Source organism: Melanaphis sacchari, unplaced genomic scaffold (assembly GCF_002803265.2).
Source record: "Melanaphis sacchari strain LSU unplaced genomic scaffold, SCAv2.0 Contig2110_pilon_pilon, whole genome shotgun sequence".
Taxonomy (NCBI): Eukaryota; Metazoa; Arthropoda; class Insecta; order Hemiptera; family Aphididae; genus Melanaphis; species Melanaphis sacchari.
In genome coordinates, this window is record NW_020271051.1 from 1 (window position 1) to 13,121 (window position 13,121).

The window sequence follows — 13,121 nt, forward strand, 5'->3', positions numbered from 1 at the left end:
TGTGTGTGTGTGTGTGTGTGTGTGTGTGTGTGTGTGTGTGTGTGTGTTTATAGGGTTAATATACGTTAGTTTTTTAAAATATTTTCATTTTAAGCTATGACTAATATAAGAATGTTTAAATACTTACATATATTAACTAACTGAAAAATTAAATATCGTAAAAAACCTATACAGATAAAAATACCGTTTTTTTACATTTCGTAAACGAAAAATGTATGAAATCAAAATTGGCTCTTCATGGCTATTACGATGCTCCTCTAAATATCACCGCACAAAAATGTTGTGATTCGTATAAGGTATAATTATACCTGTATAATATTACAAAATAATACCGTCACCATATTCATTCATTATCATTTGCATAGGACCAGCGAGTCATGCAGCAGCTCGGATACCGGATGGAAGAGATGATATTCACGTTGGCTGATCAGAATTTCTTTTTCAACGAAATCGAGGTACGTGGTAATAGTGCAACCAACATTGTCGTTGCTATAATAAAAACGATAACATGAACCACAATCATATCATACAACTAGATAACTACTCGATTTTAACGTTAATGTCGGTGAAATAGCCGAATTTTTTAATCAAAGAGATCCGTTTTTTACAGTCTATTCATTGAGATGTGATATGTTAATTACTAAAGTAATTAAATAAATTGGATTTTATCATAGACCTTTAAACTGTAATTCTGTTATTATCGATGACAAAATTGTAAGCTTAGACCTCTTTGATGAGATAATTCGACCATTTTCCGGTATTCAAAACTTAAAATTGTGGGTTCAATATCTAGTTATATTATTTATCTGCGAATACAACAACATTTTAATCTTATATTCATTTTACGATTTGTTCACAGGAGTGTGGCGGCGGCGACCAGGCACAGCACATCGACGACGCCGCGTCCGACGACAACGGTCAGGACCTGTCTGGCTACGACTTTGGTGCCGACGGGTTTTCCGCATCGACGGCTTCCACACAACACCATCAAAACCACTTTATCAACCAGCATCACTTCAACAGCACTGGTGCCAGTGCTGGCAATAATCACCAGCAACACCTACAATACCACCAGCACCAGCAACAGCACCAACAACAGCAACACCATCACCCGCACCAGCACCAACAGTACCAGACGCAGCCGTATCAGCACCAGCAGAACCAGCACCATCACCTGATGGGTGTCGGCGTCGGGGGTGCAGCCGTCGCCAATCCGTCGTCCGCGAGCGGTCTGAGGGGAAGCGGCAGCCTGAGGGGTGGTGCTGTTGGTGGCGGTTCCGGCGGCGGTGGTGGCGTGGACTGGATGCGGAAGTTGGCGTTCCGGTACCGACGAGTCAAGGAGTTATACAACCAGTACCGGAACTCGGTTGGAGGTAATTAATATGGGTAGTATTTTTATAAGACTGGGAAATTTTCGATTAATCGTTGACTATATAATAATGGATTACCTAGTCAAAAATCGAAAACTATCGGAAAGAGTGTAAAGATTATTTTATTATTAGATAAATTGATTAAAAATAGATTAAAGTATTTAAGTAATAGTACATTTAAAAAATAACCAAATAATTATTTAATACGAGAAAATAATTTTTGTAAATAATATATAATATGTAATTAGTGTTATTACTAATATTTGAGCAATAAAATGAGTAACACCTACCTATATAAATTATTTTGACAAAACGATTGTGTCTATTCAAAACGAATCTAAATAAAATAAATTATGTCACCAAAGTATAGCCGTATAGGCATACTTAATGCTTTTTAAACCTACTTCAGGATTTAAATAATAATCATAAATTACCAAAGTAAGAACTGATATAATACATGTTACGGTGTAAAAGTTTATTTCATACAAAAAAATTAAAAGTGCATTAACTAAAATACTGTCTATAGAATATTGCTGTTTATTGCAGAATATAATGTAAACCTATAAAATGAGTAAGCATGTAATTAAAAATATATCATCCATTTTGCCTACTTAAGTATTTACTTAATAGATTATCATTATTATCAGTAAAATAGAAAAAATAAATACCTAAGCCAATTTTTTTATTTTTATGATTATTTAATTAATATAATAAATAATAAATAATTATTTACGATTTATTATGATTATTTAATTTAGAATTTTCGATTGAATATTATTTAATTATTTTCCTAAATTAATTGTTCTTCGAATTTTATAATAATGTAAATCCCTGATTGCAATGCACAGTTGCTGATGCCAACGCGTGAAGCATCATAATAATCGAGTGTGGAATTCAAATAATTTATACAATAACGTGCGTTTTTTAAATCAACAATACTATTATTGGTTTTTTTTTTTTTTGTTTGTTTATAAACGTGTATAGCAATTACAATTTTAAAAAAAAGTGTTTGAGATCGATGGGCAGTGGAAGCGGGGCTGCAGCCTTGACAATACCTCACGAAGTAATTCTTGAAGTAATTTAATAATTTTCTTCACTGTACTCGATTTCAGATACTTCCTTACATAATTACAATATTAAATAAATAACAACACTCATAATAAATTATTTTTACGAATGCACTATTTCAACTTAATTGCGTACATCATTACGCTCAAAACAACTTATTATACGAACCATACATATTACATACATAAGTAACTACACAATAAAATTATAAGAAAACAAATTTAACTAGAAAAAAATTGTACTTTCTTGTACTTGACTCTTAAATAAACTTTATAATTAATTTCATTATGATAAGCATTAAATTTAACATCTAGTAATTAGAATAATTTAATATTCAATCCACTTATCCCGATATACCTAAATAACATAACTCGAAGACCTTTTATAAAAAATGTAAGGTGTTATCAAATCAATTCTTGGTCTTGATGGTTTTCCACTTATGCAAATTTTTCACAAATTATAATAGCATTTAGGTAAATTAATTATGAGTTGGATCAATAACAAATAAGATTTTTTTTTTTTAAGACATCTTTAATATTTTAAAGGTGTATTTACCGCATTGGAAACACATTTTTCAGATGCATATATAGATGCATGATTGCACAAGCATATAACATATAAACACGGTACAATAGCGATTACGAATTACACAATCTTCAAATATGAATATAAACTTCAGATTGACTTATATCACTTGCATATTGTCTGATTTCCGTGATAAGATTTATTTTTATTAAATCTATAATAATATTTTTATACAACCGACATACATATTACTTCATTCATTTTTATAATTAATGGTAGGTATTATTATTATATTAAAAAAAAAATCGCACAACGTGCTGCAAGCTATAATAATCTAAATAATTATATAAAAAAAAAAATTATGTAATATGTTTTAGGACTATGAATACATTTTGGTGGACTTAGCTTCTAAGCCACCTTATTTATGTCTCTGATAATTGGCTCACGGATTTTTACGTTTTATGGAAAATTTTAATTTTTTGTATTGTAGGTCTGTTAGGACCTGGAAAACGGGATGCTTGGCTTCAGCTTCGAAGCGACATCGAATTGCACACCGACGACTGGCTGACGATGGCTGTCAAGTGCTTAAATGTTATCAACTCTAGGTAAGCTCATATAAGTGTATAATATAACAGTGTGTGAGAGTGTGTGACTATGTAAAAAAATAACAATGCACCAACTAATAATTATTTTATTTTTTATTTTCAAAAGTACCAATATTTTACCAATTGTATTACTTAACTAACCTATTTATCCGATACTATTTCTGAAAACATTTGAATTCGTCGTGAACTTTACTTAAAAACAACTTTCTTACGTATGTAAATTCATTTTTTCACATCTAAGTTATTACGTTTTGATTATTTTTTGAATTCTTAGAATATAATGTTTACAAATCTGATCTTGAAGAGTTTGGATTTAGTAAGATTTCAAAAAATTGGAAGAGTCGTTTTCAAGATAACCTCTTTGCAAAATCAATAACGTCTTTAGAAGTTTTATTTGATAACTATAGGTTAATCAATACAGTTATTGGCATAAAATCCAAATACATTTTGATATAAAAACGTATATGAGACCTTAACTTAAAGTTTTTAACATCGGTATTTCGATATTACGTAATTACAATATTACTCAGTCATATGTTTTGGGTTTACATCCATTATTATTATTAAATAAATAATAATGATATACATGAATATTATATTGAATTTTACTTACGACTGCAATAGGCCTAACTGTGTCAACGTGTTAGTCACCACCACGCACCTGATACCAGCGTTGGCCAAGCTGCTCCTATACGGACTCGGACAACATTTTGCCGTGGAAAATGTCTACTCGGCCTCCGGGGGCGGTGGAGGTCCATCGACGGGCAGTGGTAAGTCCGGTGGCGGCGGTGGTGGCACTCCGGGATCCACGGCATCGTCCGGATCGTCAAAAGAATCGTGTTTTGACCGGGTAGTACAACGATACGGTCGAAAATGCACGTATGTGGTGATCGGCGATGGGGCTGAAGAGGAAAGGGCCGCACGACAGGTACTTATCATAGTAAAATAATTATTATTTATCCAGCTTTTTCGTTAGGGGAAAAATGTATAAACTTAATATACAGCGCTATATAGACGTATGTTGGTTTTAGTGTATTTCAATTCATGAGTTAATTTATATCGGTGTGTATTTCGCTTTCGCTTTGTAAATTAATTCAACCATTGGTGGATTGAAAATAGAACTTGATATATTGTTTAACATATTTTAAATTTCCTGATGTCTCTAAGAACAATATCTGAATTTTTCATCAAAATCGGTGGACTAATTTTTTTTGAGTATAAAAACATACTTTTATAAATATAAATAATATATCATATACCTAAAAGTTTATTTTTGTTCTTCCAATTATTAGTAACCCTATAAATAAGTAAAATAAGTCGATTTTGGTTATGTACCTAAATCTTATATAATTTTTGAGCTATAATTTTTTACACTAGAAATTAATAAAAATAAAAAACAAAAAAATCGATTTTTGCGAGTCAAAACTAAATTTATGAGAAAACCTTACAATAACAACCTTCATAATTTTAAAAACAAAGCCATTAATATTTTTCGAGTCTCGAAGACTGTGTGAAAAATTTGTTTCAAATTGGTTCAATAATTTAAAAATCTATAAGCTCCATACAAATGATTACTCATTTTTATATAGACAGAGAACAACTTTTATTTAAAAAAAAATTAAAGAAGATTTTCTGGCGCCTGTTTGTCTTTAATTACACAATATAATTTTAAGTTTTTAGACATTATGCTCTTAGTAATAATATAATTCATGAACTTCAATGACAAATAGATATACAATTAAATATAATATCTAACTAGTTATAAAATATAAAATACAGCATGTAAACAATGACTTAATGTTAACATAAATCATAAATCTTTTAGAGTACGAAAAAATATCTATATTTTATATATTATATTTAATTTGTCGTTCATTATTTCCAAACAGATTATTCTATGAAAGGGTTGGCAAGTAATTTCTATTGAAGTCTGAAAGATTAAAATAACAAACAAATAAAACCCAGATAAAAAAAAAGTTGACAAATATTTATGATAAATTAATTACACAACCTAATTGAGATATTTTGATACTATTCGCATATAGGAATATATATTATATATTATTATTATATTATATCGTATTTTAAGCTTTAAATTTAAATTTTGAATTTTAATATTTGTTGTCTGTTAAGTGCTAACCATTACTTTTCTGATGTTGAGTAATATTATTTCAATTTCTAACTTTCTTGCCTTTACAGATGAATTTTCCATTCTGGCGGGTGTCCGGTCACAGTGACCTCCAGGCTCTGTACAACGCCCTCGACATGGGATTTCTCTAAGCTGACTAGTCGGAAACATCAGCATTGTCAGAGGCAACGTCGGCAGTGTCAACAGCAGTATCGTCAGTATCAGTGATATCGTCGATACAGACTACAATTGTCGTCGTATTTATAATATAATATGTGTGTGATTCGACACAGTGATGACATTATAATAATAATAATAATTTTTTATATTATTTTATTTTATAATTTAGTAATATGGAAATGTCGCGTGTACATAATAATTTATATATAATATAAACCACACAAATATCGCAACAACGACAGTGTTATGTACATAATTAAATAAACACGTCGTCGTAAATTATGTGTTTTAAAATGTTTGTATATTATTAGGTTTTATTATTGAGTATTTAAAATTATTTTGGTGTGACTGTGAGTTCGTATATTTTGTTCTCGCGTGTAATATTATATTATATACCTACCATTATTACTCTGTACCGCTTGAAATTAATTGTATTATAATATGCCTATTAGTTTTTTTCTCGTGAAATCGTCCCATTTTTTCCCCTATGCAGATGATTATATACAAATTTCGTAGTCCCATATATGTATATAGTATATTATGTATTTTTTTCATATTTTATTCCTATAGTTCATACTATATGTTGTATATAATATGTTATACTAGCCGTTATATAGATACTTGTTAAATATCACACTGTAGAAATTGTATCATAATATTGCGATAAATTATAATGATATAGAAACAGACAGTTTCTTCTAATTTTTAAGTAACACTAAATTTCTTAACCGGATTACGTTTGACTGAATTGTAACTTTTTTGACAAGCTATATAAATACACATTTATATAGGAACATTTCAAATGTTCAACTCTCTCAGACATGCATGCCTAGTAAAACTTATATTTTTTTAATACCGATACCTATTTTTTTAATTAGGTTTTCAAACAATAGTTTGAATTATTATTATTTTTATTTAATAATTAAAATTGTGAAGTATACTTAATTAGTATTTTATTCTACAAGTTAAGTGTTGTTTAATAAAATAGTTCAAAAAAAAGTTTTAATTTAAATATTTAAATAAATAAATAAATAAAAAAAAAAAAAAAACAAATTCATGATTAAATAGGAAATTGTTCACATTTTAAAAATGCTGATTGTAGAGCAATAATGTTAAGATGACTAAAAAAAAATGAACTACCCAAATATTATATCAAAAGAGGCATCATTATTAAAAAAAAAAGTTATACTGTGCATGCACATATAAATAATATGTACCTATGTAAATACCCCTTGGTTTGACAAGTAAAAAGTCCCTATTCGATCCAATTACATTGGGTCAAAAAAAATTTAGTGGTAACTGAAAAAATTATCTTTTTGCTGTAGTTTATTTTATACTGACTGCAGTGTAGTTATTTTGACGTAACGTAATAACAATACTGAGCGTGGTCATTTAACAGATGTAAAAGCTGAGCGAATTGCTTTAATCTTTGATTAGTATAAGTTGCGCTTAATTTTTACCGAGTAAAATTCTATAACTTAATATTGTTTAAAAAAAGGTTGTTATTCGACCTCATTTCTACCGAGAATATAAAATACTGTTTAGTGTAGGTATAACTATTATCTCATATGCTTTATATTTTTTGTATTATTATGCTATGAGTATATGTTATTATAGAAGCTTGTACTTACTATAATAAGAGAAACTTTAAATTTAATTTATCAAATTTAAATTATTTTAAAAATGTAACGTATTTATAATCAGCCTTAATTAGTACGGCCTTAATTTAACTATTTTATTTTATTCTGTAAAAATGAAATTTTGCCAATTAAATCGAATGTACATATTTAATAAACGAAGATGTCACAATATGGAAAGTAGATAATTTAAAATAGTTTACTAGTTACCTTCAGAAGTTTTAAAAAAAATGTTACTTTTTAGAACTTTTGGAGAGACATTATAAATACGCAATATATGTTATTGTTATATTGTTAATAAAAACTGGTAGGTAATTAATTGTTATTTTGTTTTATAAATTTTTATTCTAATAATGGTAAATTATTGAAAAATGTGATGGTAGATAAAAGGTAAATAGCATACACTACACCAAAACACTAGCGGGAAATAGCTTATTGATCGATAGCTAAAACAAGTAGTCACTAATTATTTTTATCAGTCGATAATTTTAATTTTATTTAAACACTGCAAATAAAATAATGTTACGTAAAACCAATTTCAATTATAATTTATTTATATTGTATTATAATTATCGTAAAAATATTAATTATTAATTATAATTATTATATATTATGTTTTATTAATAACCCATAGACTTTAGTATAAGGTCTATGTAATAACCATAGCTTTAATCCACGTTAAAACGCTCTTATATTGCAAACAAATACAACACAACATTATAAATTTCTGAACGCAAAACAATGTTGTTGTAACTAAAAAAAAATATATTATATATAAAAAGTATGGACATGTATATATATTATGTATTATATTATAACAAAATACTTTTTATAGAGTTGAATCCGTCATGTTAAACAATTATTTTTTATAAGATGTGTTTTCATTAATTTGGTGAAATCAAGTACAAGTTAATGATATCTATTACATAACAATACTTTGAAAAAAAAACTGAGAATTTCAAAAATTACTGTATTAAAATAAAACTTGTATCCACTCAAAAATCTTTTAAATTGTAAATTTGATCAACATAGAATCTAAAACGACGGAGAACATGTATATAAATGTATAAAAATATAATTTTGTAGTTCGATAGTTTGAAAAAGAAATATTATATTCAGTTTAGTGGCAAATATGTTTTATCTTATTCTTACTGTATGTAAATTTTAAATGCATTAAAAAAATAATAATAATAATTTAATCAACAATATTATGTGTAGGTACGGTACCTGCAAGCAATATAAGTCATTTATAAAGAGTACATAAAAATAAAAATTCCATTTTCTATTCCTATTTAAGTTTTGATGCAAGTAAAATGTATAAACGAATGTTGTATATTGAACTAGTTAAATAAGAAAAATACTGCCTTGAAACTTCAGATACTTATTTAAGTTGATGGCATGAATTTAATTGGTTTGTAAAATAAATTTTCAAAGTAAATGTATAGTTATTAATACATTTTTTTTCAGATGTCATTATAGTTTATCAAATATATACAATTTCTGTAGGGTATAAACCATTTTATGACCATATTGTGCTATATAAAACAAATACTTCTACAAGAAAAGTAATTTGAATTTAATTTAAAATGATGCTTAATATCTGCTGCTTCAATAATAGAATTACCATTTACAATGTAAGTTACCAATATACTTGAGAGAAATAGATTAAATTTCTATTGAAACTATTTTAAAAATGCCATTGAATATAAAAAAAAATAAAATAAGTAATGGGAAAACATCAAGTCTCCACAATTTTTTTGACTTATAACATAATAATTATTTAAATGCTAAATTTTTTTTTATCTACTAAAATAAGTATTAATATATTACACCATTAGGTACATATACCAAAATAAATTGCTACAACATACTCAACACAGCATATATTGTATTTTAAATCGATTATTTATTTAGTTACTTAAGTAAAACTACGGTTCGAGTGGTCCTTTTACATTTTACAAACAATACATTTATGGAAGTACAGCAATCTTGCAGTCTTGCCCTATTAATTTCAATTTCTAATCGGGTCCTGTGAACGACAAATACAGTCAACTAAAACTATCAATGTGAAACCAGTATAGTATATGTATACAAATAACGGCGCGGCGTCCTTACGTGCAATGTTATTACTTAAATCTCAAATTTCACTGTATTTTCTGTACGATTGTACTCGAGCACTTAAGGTTATCAAATGACAACAATATGGGATATAAACGTAAAGACATTTTAATTTCAGTTTCTGAATAATTAAAGTCATAGATACAGTAAATATCATCTGCCCCTAATAAAATATATATGTTTGCACGTCAAACAGTACAGTATTAGATTAGGTATAATATATAGTATATACTACCGCGTTACTGGTGGTAAAGAAATATGGCATAGGCTCTCCTCTGATCCCAGATATTCCGTGAGATTTATCAACATGTTATAACTCCCGTAAAATGTATTTATCATTTTATTTATATTATCTTCAATAAGTTTAATTTTTTTTACATTTTATTATGATTTAAAGTTTGAATCAATTGTATTGCATACATTTATTTTTTTCCTAAGAAGGATATATTTACGTATACAAGTAGATAATTGAAATCTAACAATAAATGAATCTCTACTGTATAATAAAATATCATTGGAAAACATTTAGGCTGAATGGAAATAATATATAATAATTAGATATGAACTTATTAAAATGTTAAGGTATCATTATAATATACGTATTATCATTTATTAACCATATTATCGCACACGTACTTGAGCTATGATACATAATATAAATAAACCTAAAGCGTGAATTTGTATGCATTTCATATTTATTCTGATTGATTGTATGATATGCTAAATGAGCACAAAATTTGTTTCATGATACGATTTAAAAAATAAAACTTTTTTTAGTGCATATTTTTGCATATTTTGACACTTTTCTACTTCAAGGGCTTATTTTACGATTTTAATTGCATATTTTCATCTTTTAGAACATATTTTGATATTATTTAGACATTTTTTAAACATGTACTATTGCAGTTTATTATAAGAAAAAAATATTTTATTCATATAATTTCGATAATATCAAAATAAATTAATAGGAATAAACGGTTTTTCCAAATATGATCGTAGATCAATAATCGGGAAAATAAAATATTTAGATTAATCTTATCAAGATAAGAAAATATCGATTACGTCATTGATTGAACACTGACATTATTTCACTATTAATCATTATACTTTTCTTTTATTTATAACGGCGTATTTATGAGCTACAAAACCGGTCAAAAATCGACCTTAGCGTCTTTGAGCACGCCTTAAACCACAAAAAGAAATCTACCATCTTCGTCGTTGTCACTGAAGCCAAATGATAAATTTAAAAAATTTGTTTCACCAAACCGATTCACCGTTATGGTGTCCGATGAGGACAGTGGAACTGAACTCGACGTCAATGGTGATATATCCGATGCAATCGACGAATACACTGTCTCTACTTAACACGACAACACCAGAGCTCCACCATTTTATGTCCGAGACATTAAAGACTTCTCCTCCTTCAAAATTAAATTAATTCGGCTCACTGGCCCTATAACGGGTTTACATGTATGTCATTAATTTTATATTTGATTGTCCATCCTTAAGGTCGCTAAAATTTTAATATATTCACACAACACCTTATGGAAATCAATTCCTGCTTCCACACTTTCATGCTACAAATACAAGTATATCAACCTTACAAGATCGTCATAAAAAATGTACACCCTTCGACTTTAGTCTCATATATATCCAACGCTCTCGGTTAACTGGGTCACTCCGCTAATCGTGTTGTAGACGTCACTAAAAACGGACACCCACTTCCACTTTTTTTCGTGGACCTTAAACCCAACAACAACAAAAAAGAATTTTTAAATCTTTCATCAATTTTATACAAAAAAATTTAAGTTGAACTACTACATGGTACATATAGAACCAAGAGCTCCCTCCTCAGTGTAAAAATTGTGAGACCTACGGACACACCACCAATTACTATCATAACCCTCTCAATGTGATAAATATTAGTGGTAACTTAACAACATACGTGTGCTTACATGTAGAGGTGGAAAATTCAAAAATTACGATAAAAGATGATATAAATACGACATTTAATCATTTTAGAATTAATATTATTAATTATTATCATATTATAATTTTACATTTGTGCAGAGGCGGATTTCCCATTAGTCACTATAGGCAGCTGCCTAGGGCGGCAAAATTTGAAGGGGGCGGCAAATTTTGTAGTGTTTTATTAAAAAACATCAAACTTATAAAAAAAAATGAAAAACTTTATATTTACGAAAAATAATTAATGAGTTACGTATTATAATTTTATATTTTATATTTTTCTATATCGTATATGGTATACGGTTGTAATAACATGTTCAATTGTTCACCTATTATAGGGGCTGCAAAATGTTGGTGCCTATAGCTGTAAAAATGATAAATCCGCCTCTGCATTTGTGTATTCATATTTAACACGTTAACACGCACAGATACGCAATCGTAAATCAAAATGGTAGGCGAGTGCAATAGTATTCTACCCGAGTTAACTCATATACTGTTTTTCTATAAAAATCCAGTATACATAACTTATACATACAAAATTTTAAAATGAACCTATACGATCCATGTTATCTCGATATCAGCCAAACCATTAAAACTTTAATATCTATAATTTTTGTAAACATTAATTTTTTATAATTTTTATCTGCTCATTTTAAGGTAAATAGTTTTCTTATGTTTCAATAAACTGTTTCCTGAATTAACATTTTTCTCTGTTTTTTGTTATGATAATTTTCGATATAACACATTAGTATTAGCATCAAAATCGTCTCTGTAGTAAGGATAAAGTAGACGATCATCTTCAATCCGTGTCACTTTTTGGGAATAATAGAAGTCACTGAACCAGTAAAATATCAAATTATATTATCCTTTTTTCAGTCTATTTCGTTTTTCAGTAACCATAGTCAATAAAATATAACAAACATTTAGCATCTGATCGTAGTGGTAATTATTTAACATTGTTTTTGCGAAAAATAACTAAACAGTGGAATACAAAATGATGATTTCGGATGTGATAAAATCCTGAAAATAATTAAATAATAATATAATATTCAGCAATATTCATGTGATATAAGAACTAAGAAATTAATAAAAACGTTTATACATAAAAATTACTAGTTATATAAGTATAAGGCAAGTTTTTTTGCAAAAAAGCTACTATTTGTGTGTTAAAAATCGCATTGGATTAGGTAGTTACGGAGCATCAAATATTCATTGGATCATCTTGAAAGCAAAACCAAAAGAATTGACATCAGTTCTTACTCAATAACAGTCTATTAAATGTTCATTTTGTGTTCTTTTTTACAGTACATTTAAATCAAAAAAACATTTATGGTGTTAGGTATACTGGTCATTTGTGATGTAAAAAGAACTAATTCTTGAATAACACACTCAATACTCATTGGATCGTCTTGAAACCAATACCAAAAGATTCTTCTCGTCATTATATTTAAAGAAAAGTTAAATTAAAGTACACTATGTTTTTTTTATATTTTTTTATAATCAAAAAACTATATTAATGCAT

The 13,121-nt window shown here is 27.9% G+C and overlaps 1 protein-coding gene across 1 annotated transcript; it reads left to right on the forward strand.

Annotated features, from left to right (window-relative positions):
• The first annotated feature begins 236 nt into the window (after positions 1–236).
• Positions 237–6,028, forward strand: LOC112593861 (eyes absent homolog 1-like). The gene is made up of 6 exons (XM_025338439.1): positions 237–296; positions 366–455; positions 860–1,373; positions 3,454–3,568; positions 4,193–4,496; positions 5,768–6,028. Exons 2-6 carry the CDS (start codon positions 378–380, stop codon positions 5,846–5,848), a joined length of 1,092 nt encoding a protein of 363 aa, XP_025194224.1. The 5' UTR covers positions 237–296; positions 366–377; the 3' UTR covers positions 5,849–6,028.
• The last annotated feature ends 7,093 nt before the right edge of the window (positions 6,029–13,121 follow it).

Bases quoted from the DNA above. Each gene is read 5' to 3' on its own strand.
- LOC112593861 (XM_025338439.1), top strand. From the start codon at position 378: ATGCAGCAGCTCGGATACCGGATGGAAGAGATGATATTCACGTTGGCT. The intron at 456-859 runs GTACGTGGTAAT...ATTTGTTCACAG, and splicing joins TCTTTTTCAACGAAATCGAG to GAGTGTGGCGGCGGCGACCA. The intron at 3,569-4,192 runs GTAAGCTCATAT...CGACTGCAATAG, and splicing joins TTAAATGTTATCAACTCTAG to GCCTAACTGTGTCAACGTGT.